This window comes from Notothenia rossii (assembly GCF_949606895.1).
Source record: "Notothenia rossii genome assembly, chromosome: 7".
Classification (NCBI taxonomy): Eukaryota; Metazoa; Chordata; class Actinopteri; order Perciformes; family Nototheniidae; genus Notothenia; species Notothenia rossii.
Window position 1 is genome coordinate 22,504,017 of NC_136905.1, and position 17,850 is coordinate 22,521,866.

General features: G+C 40.1%; 1 protein-coding gene across 1 annotated transcript in view; it reads left to right on the top strand.

The window, feature by feature from the left end:
- The first annotated feature begins 1,316 nt into the window (after positions 1–1,316).
- Positions 1,317–17,850, top strand: part of lars2 (leucyl-tRNA synthetase 2, mitochondrial) — a 33,980-nt gene continuing 17,446 nt past the window's right edge. Inside the window, 7 exon segments of the mRNA XM_079692168.1 lie at positions 1,317–1,479; positions 4,377–4,620; positions 6,793–6,924; positions 13,700–13,791; positions 13,871–13,931; positions 14,051–14,140; positions 14,470–14,613. Of these exon segments, the coding sequence (XP_079548294.1) occupies positions 4,387–4,620; positions 6,793–6,924; positions 13,700–13,791; positions 13,871–13,931; positions 14,051–14,140; positions 14,470–14,613 (753 nt within the window). The 5' untranslated portion in view covers positions 1,317–1,479; positions 4,377–4,386.

A 17,850-nucleotide genomic window follows, 5' to 3' on the forward strand; every position in this document is an offset into this window, starting at 1 on the left:
TTCCCTTCACTCCTTCATGTCAGATCAAAGGTGAGAACTCGTAGAGAAGGGGCTCTGATTAGTCTCCTTTCCTCCTCCTCGTCATCTCCCTCCTTCTGCTATGTGATGAAGATGAGAGTGAGTTAAGGTGCTCTCTCATTCAGCAATCACTTAACACTAGATGTTAGCATCAAAGAAATAGGGCTCCTCTCTAAAATCATGTACAATGAAAGTAGTGCTGTTGGCGGTAGATATGTGTCATGGATTTATAAAAAAAATTCCACATTTTTGGTAAGTATCTTCATCTAGGACTGTGATTTGAGTTTATTTAAATGCCAAAATGTTGTGAATATATGAATAAATTATGTACATTTCATGTAGGCCTATGTGTTTTTTTTCTTGTTCTATTTAGAATCAACTGGTTTCTTGTACTGTTTACAAGATGCTAACAAAAACGTGTTAATTAATAGGAAATCTAAAATTATTGCTTTATTTAAGTCGAATCATCAATAAAAACATGTTTTTAACTCTAAGATTCTAAAATACCCTTTTCAATTTAAAAAACAAACATTTTACAACACTAACCAACGGCAAAACAGCTGCGAAGCATCTATACCAAATTAAAATTGTATAGCTTATCAGAGTAAAAGACCCATGAGTAATCATGCAATATAAACATAATTTTGTTATATATCCAATGAAGGACACCATCAATAGAAATCTTACAAACCTGGCAACCCAAATGTTGTTCTTCTTCTTTGACACAGATAAATCATCAGTTAATAATTTATTTTCCTGGCAATAGTTTAAATCGATTAACCTTTTTTTTTTTTTATGTTTTAAGAATCCCCATCAGGCAGAATTACAAATGAAAATGAGATTCTTGACAATGAATGCGATTTATCTGTCAAATGTGCATGTTAAGGTTATTTTAGATGTGCAAAACACTGCTCTTTATCTAAAGGCAGTAAATTAACTGGAGTAATAATTTTTTTCAATGAAAAATTAGAATTAATAACAGGAGGAGATTAAAGAGTTGCTATGGTAACAAGCAATGCCATCACTCACTTAATAACTGAGAAGAACCATTGAGATCTTGCAAGAACAGACACACGCAAGCACGTTCGGCATGTATGTGAAAGAAGGAGGACCTTAGTGGTCTGGTTGAAAAAAAAAATAATAATAATAATAATAACTGAGGAGAAGTTTTAATCAAAAGTAGTCATGTCTTAAAAACTATCACATTAGAAAGGCATGTCGTATAAACAAATGTCGCTTATGGTATAAAATAATACAGTTTTTTTGTTGTCGTTGTCGATGTAGACTGTGCTGATAAAGTTTATTCAAATTCAAGATGGCGGCGCCTGTGGCGAAGTCGTGATCCCAGAAATAGGTCATGTATAGCTCATTTAAAACATGAATACGACATAAATAACGTGGACTATTGGATGTATGTCTACACGATCATAACGCGGAATTAAAGGACCTGGAAATAAAACAGTAAGAAGCTTAAAACTGGTGTTTTTCTAAAATGTCCCTCAGTTTCATTTTCACTATAACTGTGCAACCTCTGACTTTAACGTTACATAATATAAATATATCTATTTAACTTTATATGTAGGCTATATAACTAACAGTATACTAGGGGAACCAGTAGTAGATATACAAGAGCTAATCCAGCAGATGTACGTTTTATATTTGTAGCTAACGGAGGACCAGAAAGATACACCTATAATCTAAATCAATGACATGCGAGCACACATATTGGCTATTGTATTTTGTTATATATCTATCTTATTATAGTGTAGTGGAACTAAAGTTATGCAAGTTACAATTTCGTTGCATGAAGTTGTCCTCATGTTTAACCATTAAGATCAGAACCACCTTTTAAAGTATGTTTTGGATGAGGATCTGCTACACAGACAAGGACATATTTGACAGACAGTCTCTTTTCTTCCTCAGTTTCAGAGACTGTCTGCAGTGAGCCAGGGTTTCACTTTAGCACCATCAAAACGACAAAAAACGTGTTATAGTCGATGAGTATAACTTGCTCATGTTATTGAAAATAATGCTAAAATTGAAACAAATGTGTCTTATTTGGCACACCTCTTTTCATTACTTATATGTCATGATTCATGAATTGCTTTTCCATACATATTTTAACATAAGATAACAATTTTTTTTAAATAGCTAGATTTAAAAAGTGACTCCAAATCCATATCAGATATTATTCCTACACTGGACAATCGAGACAAACCTCTTTCTTTTCTTTGTAGTACTTTTATTATTTTATATGAATAACTTTATGAAAAAATCGGAAGTATTTTAATTATGTATTTTCCAATAAATCCAATCTGTACCTGAAATTATTATTATTATACTGGACGAGGAGGACACACCTTTTGTTTATAAAGGAAATATCAATATGTAACATGAATACATGAATTTATGAATATTTTATGTAAAACGGATATTCATTTATTGTTATATTTATTTATCTCTGCTAAAAATATTTGTGCAGTAAAACACTTTCATTAAAATATTCATTTTTAAATTAAAGTTTGTCCGACTCGTCCCGTTTTGTAATGCTGCATTGATTTGGAATCTATTCAAAATAATTTTCCCTTTTCAGTTGAACAAAATACAACTTCTAAAAGTCAAACTTTCCCAAGTGCAACAGTGTTTAATGAGTCATAATATAAAACAACCATATAAGTATTTTTCTGAATAAAATATAGTATTGAATGAGCTAATTTAAGATGAAATATCTGAAGATAAGTGTAGAAACAGCCAGAAGAATAACAACTCCAACTGTCAGTATTAGTCAGTATAAAGTAGAGAAGTCAGTCCATACAACAAGTACTGGAGTGTGATACCAGGCTGTAGTCATGACCAACAGCTACAGATGTTCAGATAAAGCTTGGCCCTCCTCTGCTGTGGTGAACCAGCGTGTTGCTTGCAGAAGTTTTCAGTCACTCTGAATAGGAGACACCCGAACGGTTGAGCCCAGTCACCATAGAAACATTTTCTCAGTCTCTCGCCTCAGCCCACTCACTTGCACCTTCAGAGATGTACACAACCTTGAGTGCTCGTCTCCCGGCCTGAGCCTGAGGGAGGATGGTCGGCTGCTGCGAGACTCAGGTTATACTCTGGAGAATTGAGTGAAAAACACATTCCCACAAGCAGGTGGGTGGTGAGAGAAGAGGAGAGGAGGGGGGCGAGCACCCTTCTCTGGTGTCGCACTCATTTAGTTGAAAAAAAGCTCAGAGCTATCCTCAGAAGATCTGTCCCCCTGGTCAGTAAACCCTTGAAGTTTCTTCCATTTGAGTGACACTAATTTAATTTGCACTTTGTTTATTTGCTGTAATCCACAATTTGTATCTGCTGGTGAAAATAATATGATTTGACTCATACCATACAGGAGTCTACATTTATTTCCACTGATATAAACAACAGATTTGTTTTCTCTTAATATCACAGAACATAGAACAACCTTTTTAATTGCTCCCACAGCTATAGATGAACAGACCTACTTTTTATTCACCCCATTTATATCTGTACCTCTGGTGTGCTAATTATTCCCTTGTTTCACTGAGCAGCTATAAAAGTCTCGCTCTCTGAGATCCAGATATGTCACTGCTGTAAAAATATTCTCTTGGACGGGTCGGGTTAGCAGCAACAGTCGTCTTCTGCTACCACGGAGGTGAAGAGATTTTATGTATATCCCAGGTTACCTTGGAAACTGTCTGACAAATTTGGGTCAAAAAGTTTTTCTCACTTCTAGTTGAGTGTTTGACCTACATTGAACCACAGGGGGGTCGAGCCTCACTGCTGTGCTCATGCAAAAGAGTGTCAAACTTTTTTGAAGTACCCACAGTCAAATCTGAGTTGTTAATTTCAGAAATTAGTCATTTTTATCCTGTTTTTGATAACCCTGTAATTCAATCCTTTTTAATTACCACATGTAATTACTGTCAGATACCCAAGGCTGTTTGAGTATTTAGGAGGCTTAACAAAAAGCAAAGTGTTTTAAACTGATGAGCAGATTTGTGGCAGAGAAATCTGTGAATAATTGTAATTAATTTGATTGAAAATGTCATTCTCACATCTGAGCTGGCATGCACTTTAATAAGAACAGCCTGTCCAAAGCAGAGCGTAATCACATCACTCTGAATAAACCTCTCATTTAACAAACAAAAAAACAATTGGAATCATTAGGCAGAAAAATTACAAAAGCTAAAGAAATATGTATTAACTAAGAAAGAAATACAATAAATATAAGTACAGGAACAAACTTCTGATCTTGAAGTCAACCCACCTCTGGATATTTCATTTATTCCCTGACAGCACCCTCCTGTTCACTGACCCGCTCTTTAACTGTACCTGCTCTGTTTCAGGTGAGGAAGCATGCAGGCGTCAGTGAGAAGGCTGGCTCTGGTTCCCCTGGGTGCCGCCCGGTCCGGCCTGATAAGAGGAGCTCTCCTGAGCCCCGCGGCCCGCCTCCTCCACCCCAGCACCCGCACCCTGCTCAGTGAGACAGGAGAGTGGGAGAAGGACTACAAAACAGAGACCCGACGCAAGGTGGAAGAATGGTGGCACCCACGAATTATGGCACAGTGGAGGAAGGATGCACTGAAGGAGGTAAGAAGGCCTTCACACTTCACACCTATTGTCTTTAACCTTGAGATTATCCAAAAACACATCTTTTTCATAGTTTTTTAGTTGATTGGCTTTATTTTTTGAGTGTGTACACTCGATTTAGAAACCTGGTTAGGCCCTTATCCCGTTAACCTGGATACTGTGGCACGTAAACACCTTATCCTTATTTAAAGATCCCATGTGATGGCCATTTCCACTGATCATAATTCCATTGTCGAGGTCTACTAGAATAGATTTATATTGTGCAATTTTCCAAAATCACTTTGGTTTCTCAAACAGCATCTCTGTAAACTACGTGTATTCACTGAATTTCACTCTCTGCCTTTAACGGCTTGTTGTAGCTCCAATAGCTCCAGCCCCCACCCTCCCTGTGAGCACAGTGTGCTCTGATGGTTGGTTCACGTTGTGAATCGCGCTGACCTCCGTGGAGGTGTGGTTCCCTTGTTTAGCGATACACAGCGAAACACAGCCAAACTCACCCTGAGCACACGCAAAGTCACAGCCGAAGTAAAAACAATAAGTGTGTCTTGATATTGAGTAAGAAAAAGGTTGATAAACGCTGTGAGAATGGGTCTGCAGAGAGAATTTCGCCGCGATCCAAACTGTCTGTTATCAGCCTGCAGCCAGGGAGCAGAAATCAGCAGAGCTGCCTGCACTGAGTGTGTGTGTGTGGATTGTTCAATTTGGACCAATCAGCGGGGGCTTAACGTAACGGCTCCGCGGACGTAATGTAACGGCTCCAAGGATTGGCCCATTTAGTTCCGGGTACGTGCTTTCGTAAGCACGTACCCGGAAGAATCAAATGGATGATGACGTTTAACCAACGAGGCGTTTTGGGGAGGTATTTTCTGTGTTAGAGTTTTACTCGCTACAGGGTGTAATTTAAGGATTTTGACTCTGCAGACCGTTTACATGCAGAAAAACCTTCATAACACACAAGGGGACGGGTAATAACCGGACAAGCCTGACATGGGAGCTTTAACATATGACACCCTATTGACTTTATTTTCACTACATTGCATGTTAAACACCATTTAATGTGGTGCATTATTATATCCTTACCTCCCAGGCCCATGTCATGAGTAAAAGACCAACTCAATATGCAAATAATTAGGGTTGTATGCAAAATTAGGCAAATGCAAATATCCTGTTTTTTGTTGTTAAATATTAGTTGACTACAAGCCTGGACTTTTTAGTCTATTTTAGTCAAAGAAAAATGTAACTTATTAGAAAAAGTCAATGAAAACTGTTACCAATGTTTTAGTTATCATATTAAATTAGACCTCAATTAAATCAAAAAGAGCTGTCCGTTGCCCAGTTCGCAGTTTTGAATTCTGTTATGGAACTTTCCTTTTGTCCTCCCATTTGTCTTTCCCTTTCAACACTGTATCTATCAATAAAGGCACTCTGGCCCAAAAGATATATTCAAAAAGGGATTTTTGTTAAGTTTTTAGATATAAAGATTGCATTTTTTCTACTGCATTTTTTATCAAAGATATTGCATGTTGAAATTGTTACACTTAGTGTTTGGGGTAATGTATTTTGTTGACAAAATGAACACCGCTGGTAGTCCCATTGAATGAGTAAATACTTAAAATGTTAAATAGCTGTATGTGTGCACAGTTTAGATAAATGAATGAAATTGTTATAGTTTAGATAATGATGTCGTCTTGCATCCTTCCACATCCTTCCACATCCTTCCACATCCTTCTACATCCCTCCAGCTCTAACGGGGTCTGGCGCTTGCAGCTCCGACTGATTATAAACCCTAATGGTCGCACCGTGCATCAGTCTGGGACGGGCCGACAGTGATTAAGTGCATTCAAGACAGCCCTGGTCCCTAATTAATTTATTGAAAAATTCATGACTCAGGTTTCCTGTAATCACGTATAACTGGGTGTAACCAGTACTTAGTGTGTTGCCTTGGTAACTGTGTTGTGAACTTGTGACTGTAAACCATCTATAATCAGACACCGACACACACCAGAAGTCAGTCAGTGCTCTCGCTCTGTAGGAGATGAGTTATTACGCCTGTCATGACTTCGTCAGGTTAATGCAGCATATTGTACACAAGCCCCCCACTGATGATAGATTAACTATTATTGTGTTTTCTCAGAATTCAAATTTTTTTCATCCCATGTTTTGTTTCCTCAGAGTTCAGAGAAGAAGAAGTTTTATGTCCTCTCCATGTTTCCGTACCCTTCGGGGCGACTGCACATGGGCCACGTGCGAGTCTACACCATCAGCGACACCATCGGACACTTCCAGAGAATGAGAGGCCATCAGGTTAGTCTGCTTCCCAGTAAATTAGTTTCTATCATTTCCTTCTATCCTCCCTCAAACAAGCAGGGTCAGTGCAATCTGGCATCACACTAAGAAAAGCACACGAGTTAGAGGCCTTTTGGATGGAAGACATTGTGACATGTCACAGTATGAAAAAGGACTGTTTAACCAAATGAATGATGTTTCATTTCTAATTAGCTGCTTCAGTTTCCATGGTGGCTCACTGTCATGACTTACTGGGACTCTTGATTCAATCAGTCTCCTCATTTTTGTGCTTTTTCTCTTTTAACAAATCTTAATATCTGCTGTATGTACGCATTATATTGTCTAAAAACAACTAGGACTATGATTTATATATTTTGTTGAGTTCTGTATTGACATTATCCAAAATCTTTCCAACAGCTTTGAAACTTAGTATCAATCAAAGTAACGGCCTCTTTAATTTGATCCCCTGTTGCCTAATTTCAATAATTTACTTAGTTTTTCCAAAATCTAAAGCAATTGGTTGCTAAACAGAGCTTTTTCAACTTATTTATGTTTAAAGACTATCATATGAATAATGGATCATCAGATTAAATGTCCCATTCATTGACTAAGGGGACGACTAACCAGTGATATCACTAGTCTAAGAGTTATTTAAAAATTAAAAACATTGGTTTACTCCCAAGTCCAAAACAATAGCTCTTGGTGGCCACACATTAAGAAAAACCCAATTACGACTCAAAGCTTGTAACTCTTAAGTTCTGGCTCGTTTTGCTTTATTTTTCCCCCCCCACAAGTACTCTTCTGTGGCTTTACTGTCCCTGTTTCAATGCAGACACACAGTTCACTGAACTGACTTTTAAAATGTCCCCAAAATCACTGAGTCTGTGTCTTCCTCAGAGGTACTGTAGAAGCATTTTTTGTCATGATTGAGAGACATTATGCTTTCCTGTTGGGGTTAAATGGTAAAGATTTCGCCTTTACCCATGATACATCTGGTGAATCTTCATTCTGTATTAGAACAGTAAGTGTTTCTATCTGTGTTGGGTTCATAACATTATACAGTGTTGACATTATTGACTTTCTGATATCAGCTTCACTCTGAATATCACAATGAATGGCTTTTAGCCGAGTCTCACTGCGCTGCTGTCCGACTGGTCTTTTTGTTCCTGATCCATGTATTCAACTCTTTCTGAATAATATCATTAAGCTGTGTTTACACTGCTGCAGCCTGTGTTTATACTTCTACTGAACTAAGACACTTCAATTGTCTCATCTCACATTAATGCCATAGTTAGTGCATTATATCACGCAAACAGAAAATAAGTACCATTATTAGAAAGACAAAGCCTCCATGACCAAAGCATACATGGTCCTAAGAGCATCTAATTACATTTTCTGCGCTGGTTGAACTTGTATGGATTTCTTCCAATCGCATGTTGTGTACTCTGACATTTTATATAAAGCTTACACTAAATGCTTTCTTTCATGAACATGTTTCATCTGCTACAAGTACCTAATTATAGAATGTGTCCATCTTTTATGTTGCTGGGTTAAAACATTGAAACCACCAACTGTGTTTTTTTTTAGATCCTCTCTGAGATACAATCAAGTGTTAGAATCAATATATATTTAGGACTTAAAGTCCAGTAGTCTGCTGTTGATGCGGCTGCCATCAGTTTCTGTCAGACACACACCTGACATGATGTTTTATGTTAAGTCTTTGTCCTCTTGTTATGCGTCCCTTTCTCCCAGTCGTCAAGCTGAAGTGTGAAAAACGTATCTGTTTTCTTTCCCTGCTGGATTTTCTCTTTCTGTTTTTGTCTGGTCTCTCCCCGAACAGAAACGTGGTTTCACATGACTGGCAACTACTTCCTGCCCAGGAGTGTACTTTCTCTCAGCATCTGTCAGAAAGGGAACCTTGTTTACACTTCTTTATTCACTAGTTAATTAGGAACGTACACTCTGTCGATTGTCACGCTCAAGCTATTTCTTGGCTTTTTAAATCAGAAAATAGTTTGTACCCACTACCCAGACTCCATGTTCCTGTTGTCCAGTAATCTTATGACCAGAACTCATCAATGGAGTAATGATAGAGTTTCTAATGAGTTAAGTGGCAGACTGTGCCTTACTGTCCTTTGATCACTGGATGATTGAGAAATTGACAACTTTCTACTCCAGAAGTCCAGAGGGTTAAATTGTCCTTTGGTAAAAAGGCTATGTCCTTGAAGATATGGAAATCTTATTTTATTTATATACTGAAGAAAAAGTATCTGGATTCTCAAGATAAGGTCAACGGCGAATACTATCTTTATTCTGTCCAACAGTAACCAAATCCACCTCCCAGATGCTCTAAAGCTGCTTATAACACTAATCAATTATGTGTTTAATTGGTTAGAAAACCCAAAGGGTATTGTGTCCTTCCAAGATGTCAGGGTAGCTATTTACCGTCTTCATGCTAAGCTAACCAACTGATGGCAGTAGCTTAATATGAACTGCACGGTGATATCAATCTCATTAAACTGAAAAAGGGAATCAGTGCGTTCAACAGTATGTTCGAAACTATTCATATAACCCAAATGATCTGCATTCCTGGATACCGCTACGGTAAATCTACTTCAGTAACTGGTTGAAATTAACCTTTATAGATGAAAATGAAAACGGGTTGACTTTACGCTCTTCTTCTTCTTGTCCTTTGCTCTACAGCTGCTTGTGCATATGGGCTCCTGTGTATCATTGTGCTACTTAACAAGACAGTTTTATATTGATGCAATTACCAGAGCCTGGTTAGAATTGATTAGTGTGATGAGATAACAGTTGACGTGCTTTACAAAGCTGCCACAGATGGAGTAAAGCCTCTAGCTGGAGCTGTGTGGGCGGACGCTCGCATGTAGCAGAGTGGCCTCACATTCACAAAATCACTCAGCAAACACAGCCTGTCCCTGTTGTCGTCAACGGGAGGATCCTGGAGCCACCGAGTGATGTATCTGCCTCAGCTTGGCACTGATTTGCTCCACATTGCAGAGGACAGATTGTCATAAAATGGGCCTACACTGCCTCTTGTCACTCAAGCCCTGAAATGTACCATGATGACGGGTTGGTGAAGAGCCGAGCATTCATAGGGATAAGTGGAGCTGAAGCTATCAGCGGGGAAAAGATAGTTTGCTGCTTTCTTTAAGCTTTGAGAACTGGGCTCACTAATGTAGCCTGTCCATCACAAGCGTTCCCTATAAAATTCCCTTCATGAATACTGCCTCACTTTAATTCCAAATGTACATTTAATAAACAACATAGTAGCGTATCCACCCTAATGAGACGCATGTTTTTTATTCTTTGGCCTGTGCCTGTATTCCTCCTGAGCCACAGTGGTCTGCCGTGCCGAGCGCTCTTATCCTAATGCCATCCAGCACTCGGCTTTACAAATGAGGCAGTTACCAAGGATACCAATTCGTCTGAAACATCAGACCCGATAGAGTCCGTGCGATGATCCTCTCCAGTCCTCGACTCCTTGTCGCTCTGCCTCTCCTCTACTTTACTCCCGCCTTCCACTCCTGTGCTTTCATCTCATTTCTCTCTCTCTGAGCAGAAAGACACATCCGAAGTGCTTAAGGGGGGAAAAGAGAAGAGTGAGCGAGACGTCGTCTGGAGGAGAAAATGACTTATGTTAAGGAGGGTGTATGCTGGGTGGTAATGTGGATACAGAGTACAGAGGAACAGAGGGAGAAAGCAGACAAAGGGAAAGTGACAGTAAATTGTGGTTTTTGTTCCGGACACTGTGTGTAAAACAGATTACTGAGTCATTTGCATCAGGCTTAAAGCTGTCACATCCTGATCTCCCATTTTTAGCTTAACATGGCTTTCCACTTATTTTGCATAATGTAACAGCTGCAATTACATGGACATTGTAGTTGGTGTAAATGCATTAACTATTCTTTCAAGATAAGATCCAATCTTCCTATTCCAATCCCAAAAAACTATTTTCCATCTTCTCCACCCTCTTGGAACCCCCCAAAGCCCCTCCCCCCTTCTCCCTTCTGTCAAGCGACTTTGTTAACCACTTTGAAAAAAAGGTTGATGATATTCGCTCTTCTTTTTCTGACTCACCTTTACTCACCGCTGGGTCACCAGACCCTCCCTTCACCCACACACTAACCTAATTTTCCCCTCTCTCTCCAAGTGAGGTTCTTACCCTCATTACCTCTGCCCGTCCTACCACCTGTCCTCTGGACCCTATCCCCTCAAACCTCCTTCAGACTATCGCTCCTGATATTCTACCGTTTCTCACCCATTTCATCAACACTTCTCTAACTTCTGGTCACTTTCCAAACAGTCTCAAGGAGGCAAGAGTAAACCCTCTCCTAAAGAAACCCACTCTCAACCCATCTGATGTTATAAACTACAGGCCTGTCTCTCTCCTCCCGTTCCTGTCTAAAACACTTAAACGCGCTGTCTTTAAACAACTCTCCTGTTATCTCCATCAGAACAACCTTCTTGATCCGCACCAGTCTGGTTTCAAGGCAGGTCACTCAACAGAAACTGCTCTCTTCGTTGTCTCTGAGGAACTGCACACGGCTAAAGCAGCCTCCCTCTCCTCTGTCATCATCCTTCTGGACCTGTCTGCTGCATTCGACACGGTGAACCATCAGATCCTCCTTCGCACTCTCCAAGAACTTGGAGTTTCAGGCACTGCACTTTCCCTCCTCACCTCATACCTCAAAGACCGCACCTACAGGGTTACTTGGAGAGGGTCCGAGTCCGACCCTTGTCAATTAACTATAGGGGTCCCTCAGGGCTCTGTTCTTGGTCCCCTCCTCTTCCCCCTGTACACAAACTTGCTCGGGTCTGTCATTAGCCCGCATGGTTTTTCATACCACTGCTACGCTGACGACACCCAACTAATTCTGTCCTTTCCCCGCTCAGAGACCCAGGTCGTCGCACACATCTCTGCTTGCCTAGCAGACATCTCTCGGTGGATGTCTGCTCATCACCTCAAGCTCAACCTTGACAAGACTGAACTGCTTTTCCTTCCGGGAAAAGATTGTCCCACTCTTGACCAAACAATCAACATCGGCACCTCCGTTGTTTCCCCGACTCAGACAGTAAGGAATCTGGGTGTGATCCTAGATAACAAACTGTCCTTCACTGCAAACACTGCTGCTACAACCCGCTGCTGTAGATACACGCTTTACAACATCAGGAGGATACGTCCCCAGCTGACCCAGAAATCAGCGCAGGTTCTGGTCCAGGCTCTCGTCATCTCACGCCTAGACTACTGCAACTCCCTCCTGGGTGGTCTACCTGCATGTGCCATCTGACCTCTGCAGATCATCCAGAATGCAGCGGCTCGTCTGGTCTTCAACCTTCCAAAATTCTCCCACACCACTCCGCTCCTCCGCTCCCTTCACTGGCTTCCAGTAACTGCTAGAATCCACTTCAAGACACTGGTACTTGCGTACCATGCTGTGAATGGATCTGGCCCTTCCTACATCCAGGACATGGTTAAACCATACACCCCAGCACGTGCACTCCGCTCTGCATCAGCCAAACAGCTCGCTGCACCCGCACTGCAAGGGGGACCCAAGTTCCCATCAGCAAAAGCTTGTGGGTTTGCTATCCTGGCTCCAAAATGGTGGAATGAGCTCCCCATTGACATCAGGACAGCAGAAAGCTTACACATCTTCCGGCGCAGACTGAAAACTCATCTCTTTAGACTCCACTTTGAGCGATAAAATTACCAACAAAGCACTTATATACTAATAAAGGGCTGGCTTATCTAAAGCCAGTTGAGTAGCACTTGAAATGTTTGGCTCTATGAAATCTGATGTACTTATATGATTCTGTTTTCTTCAAGGTTGTATCTTCCTGGTCGAATGCACTTATTGTAAGTCGCTTTGGATAAAAGCGTCAGCTAAATGCAATGTAATGTAATGTAACTACCCTGTGTAATGGAGTTGAGATCACAGCTGAGCCATTATCATATAGGGGTCAACGTGTGCTGCAGTTAGGGGAACCCAGAGCTAGTTTTTTACCTCCTTCAATAAAACATGGTTCATTTTACTTTTATTGGTTGTTGCATAAATCCTCTCATCACATACTTTATAAAGTAAGCGGTTGCTCATTCAAAACTTTAAAGACCTCCATCAAAAAATGTGTTTGCTATTGTTCATTTGGCTTTTTCTTTTGTGTTCAATTCAAGTATTCATCGCTTCATTGTCATGTGCACGTTAGCTACAGTGTAGATATGGCAATGAAAAACTGAAGTCACAGGCTCCTCCAACAGTGCAACATGAATATATACAGGACATAAAACAAATACAACTGAAAAAATAGTGCAAGAGAATGTTTTGAGATGTGCAAGTAAATACAAATAAAATAGGATTTTGGACCTTTTATTGTGCAAAATGATAACTAGATGTGGAGTTTGACACTAGAATATATATAATATGTATATATATATATATATACTGAAGGCAGACATTTCTGTGCATGTGAATGAACATAAAAAAACAAAACATTTAGCAAATTCTAATTTCAAATTCATATAATCTTGGCTTATTTTGGCTTTAAATGTTCTTGATACAGGCTGAATCAGTCTATAATTGTTCTATTGATCATTTGGTCTGTAAAAGTAGTGATAAAAATTGAAAATACTTTGCAATGAGAAAGCAAACCTTCACATTTTGAGCTGAAAGTAGTGAACAGTTTGTATGTTAAATGATTTGAAATGAGTTGATTATCCATATTGTTGTTTACAGTGCTATCATGACCAATACAGATCTTATAAATTAATCCAAAGGTGTTGAATCCGATGGGTTGGGATGCTTTTGGACTTCCGGCCGAAAATGCAGCCATTGAGCGAGGTCTCGACCCAGAGGAGTGGACTAAGAGGTAGTTGAAATATCACATCTGTTCTTATAAGCGTGAATTGTTAAACATACCCTAACATTGCTGTTTTCTGTGCCGTCAGTAATATCCAGTCCATGCGGGAGCAGCTAGACAGCCTCGGGCTTTGCTTCAACTGGGACCGGGTGAGTAGGAAGTGAAGTAGAACTGAGCATCAAACAGACTGTACGGCTTTTAGATCTGATTTGCTCTCTTGTATGCGTCACACCACCCACTGCTGACATTACTCTGCTTTTCCCGACAGGAAGTCACCACTTGCCTTCCAGACTACTACAGGTGGACGCAGTATCTGTTTGTCAAGCTCTTTGAAGCAGGACTGGCATATCAGAAAGAGGTAGGAATGGCCTTTGCACTAAAGTGCTTATACAGGTTTCCTTTTGAAAGGATGGTATGATTGGTTTAGGTTTGAGGTCGCTGACTGCTACAGGAACGATTGAGGCAGCTCACCCATTACTGTTTGACAAAAAAAGAAGAATGGAAAATAGCAGCGCTTGTTAGAAGCTTTTTAATAATGTTTAACGAAATTGGACAACCTTGAAATAAGCCTTTTCTCTGTCTATTAAATCCAGACTACTTCCTAAGCTCTTTTTTCCTTTGAACTATGTGTGTTTATCTGCATTTGTGTGTGTGTTGTTTATCTGAATTTGTGTGTGTGTGTTCCAGGCGGTGGTGAACTGGGACCCTGTGGATCAGACGGTGCTGGCTGATGAGCAGGTGGATGAAAATGGTCGCTCCTGGAGATCGGGCGCCCTGGTGGAGCAGAAGCTGCTCACACAATGGTTCATCAAGACTACAAACTATGCCAAGGTATGGCTTTGCAGTATGTGTGTGTGTATGTGTGTGTGTGTGGGAGAGAGAGCTCTGCATGATGTGTGTGACCAGTGGTGCCTGTATGGCTGGCCGGCAGCTTCATGAAGGCCAAAATGAGCATTGGGACCCTACTGATAACAATCATGGCTGCCACTTCAGAAGCAGCAGCTGCAGTCCTGCCTCTCTGGTTCTGCAATCAGACCCCTGGACAGCGTCATTTGTAGATAGAAACCAGCGGTGGCGTGTTAATGCCACCAGGAGGTCTGGCCAGCTGATGAGAAGCCTCCACCTTTGCGCACAGAACCGGCCAGCTGCAGGACAAAATGAGTCCCCCCGGAGATGTGATATGATTCACCGACAGGAAAGATGGTTCATGCAATGCAGAACATGCATTTGCATTGTTGGAGATGAAGGTGTCCGTGTGCTAACAGACACACTGCACAGGAGAAAAGTGTTTTGTTTTATATAGATGGGGAAATCACACTTTTCCAGACCATTGACTTACAGACAGTGGCTATTAAATCTTAAGTTAGTTGTTTTCTAAATTTAGAAAAAATTGGTAGAATTGTGGTTGTTACATTAAAAGTTTTTGCTTAAACTAAGGATTGTAATTATTAATCAATCTATAAATCATATTTTTTTTCCTATTGGTCTGGTGTGTGAATTTGCAAAATAAAAATAAAATGCTCATCTTAATTTTGTAAAACCCAAAGAGACATTTTTAAAATGTCTTGTTTGTCCGACTGACAGCTTAAAACCCGAAGACATGTTTGTTTGTCTGTATGCGTGATTTACATTATTTGTTTTGTATAATTCAGTGGTTCCCAACCTGGGGGGCGCCAAAGATCGCAGGGGGGGCGCCAGGCCTCAGATGATTTGAGGCCAAATATCATATTTAGACTTTTTTTTTAATTATTATGTTTTTACATATAATGGTAACGCAATAAATGATTGCCACTAAAAGCCTTGTCTCCACATTACAATAAAATATAAAAAATAATTGATTAATTAATTTGAATACAAATTCAAGTTAGTAGCTATTATAGGCATAGAAAGACAGAAATGTGTAATTCTTTCTTTAATAGAAATATTTCTTCTGCCCGTTAAGTGTCCAAACCAGGCTTTTCTGGATAAGCGCATTTTTAAAACATAGTCATTGTCCATGCTGGTTTCAGATTATTTGTCACAGTTGCTCCGATCAGATCGGTCTCCTCCATTTTGTAGATTATTTATGAATTTGAATCCACAAAAACACATCGGCAAAATCCGGCTTACTTTGAGCATGTGTTTTAAACAGTTTAATCCCTTTGTGAATTGTTTGCACTTCCGCGACGTACTTTCATTTCTTCATACAGCGGGAATCCAAATGAATTAATCCTGAGTCCAATAACCATCAAAGTCACTCCAACAGAGCTCCTTAAGCTTTCATTCTCCTTTAACAAAATACTTCATATTCATCCAGTTTGTGACAGTAGTTGTAGCATTTTTGAGACTTTTAAACTTTAAGTGTGTGTGTGTGTGTGTGTGTGTGTGTGTGTGTGTGTGTGTGTGTGTGTGTGTGTGTGTGTGTGTGTGTGTGTGTGTGTGTGTGTGTGTGTGTGTGTGTGTGTGTGTGTGTGTGTGTGTGTGTGTGTGTGTGTGTGTGTGTGTGTGTGTGTGTGTGTGTGGGGAAGGGGGGCGCAACTTCCAACAGGAGTCATTTGGGGGGCTCTCGGGGGAAAAGGTTGGGAACCCCTGGTATAATTTCAAAAACAATTTAAATGTAAGATGGTCTGTAACTGTTAATTATTTTATGCAAATAAAAAATAAATATAAAAAAAACAAACCCTGAAGATGTCCAGTGAAAAAAAAAAAAAAAAAACAGAAAAGCAGCAGCTAAACCAGAGAAACTGACATAACTGCTTGAAAAATGACATGAACATCAACATAGTTGCAGATTATTTATCGATCAACTAATCATATCAATTATTTTAGGTCTTCTTTGGTCAAACAGCTGCCACACGAAGGAAAGGCAGAGGAAAGTATAGCATTTGTATACTGTACTAAAATGATATTGAAAAGACCTGCCTGTTGGATGTGAAACAATCTAAGTCTTGTTGCTTTGAAAAATGATCATCAATAATGGAACACTTGTGATTTCTTATAGAACATGTAAAAACACTTGGTCCTCAGAGGGTTTGTTCATTCCTTTGCTAATTTGATCACTTTGATTAAAACGTCAGCTCGTCACCCAGCTTTAGCCGCAGCGCTGAAGCCGCCCATGCTTGTCTATGTCAGAGGTGTGAGAGGAGGTGGAGGCAGCCTACTGCGACAATGTGTTCCTGCATTTCTAATTTCTCCCTGACGAATAGAGAAGTGGGAAGGAAGGAAGAGGAAGGTGTTAAGGAAAAGAAGTGAGAAAGACAGATGGAGTGAGAGGACGACCGTGTGAAACCTTAGCTTGATGTAATTGGACTGTGATTTCCCGCGTGTGCGTTTCTCTGCTCGCCTGTACACGTGTTCCACTCTGTTAGACAACATTAACCTCAGACAATATTTACTCAGCAGTCATCAGTTCAGCTGTCAGCTAGTTCAACGGAAAGAGTTTCTTCATGAATCTAAATCATATTGTTTGTTCCAGGACATAGTTGACTGCATGTTATTTCTAAGATGGAGCAGGCAGGATGTGAAATGACCACATTGCTGGAGCAGAGTTTTCAATTTCATGCATAATCAAACTTGTTGCACACATGCCGCCTGCCTGTTGCACTGCACTGACATCTAAATGATTCACATGTTCCTCAGCAATATTATTATTCAAATATGAGGGCTGTTTTGCATCATTTAGGTACATCGTAACGTTGGTAGGTAACATGGCAGCAGCCAGCGAGAAAAAGCTAGATTTTTACAAAAATGAAATGATGATAAACGCATTCCAGTTTTATCAACTCTTTTCCAAGGAAAGAAGCTACCAGCGCTTAAGTTGCTAAATCTACTCAAATCTAGCTGTGTCTGGCATTTCTACAAAGCCTCTATAACACATGACTAGCTTCAACCACAAACCACTGTTGACTTTGGGATCACTGGTTGATATCCTTGTGTTGCTGCATAATGTATTATTTTAGTCCAAGGTGTACTTGATGTGTCTTTCTCACACATGCTCATACAATCCTCGGTCATTGCCATACAATCCCTTTTCTCACACGCTTTGCTTAGTTGCCATGGAGACTCCTGTCCTTGCTGTTACCCCTGGTT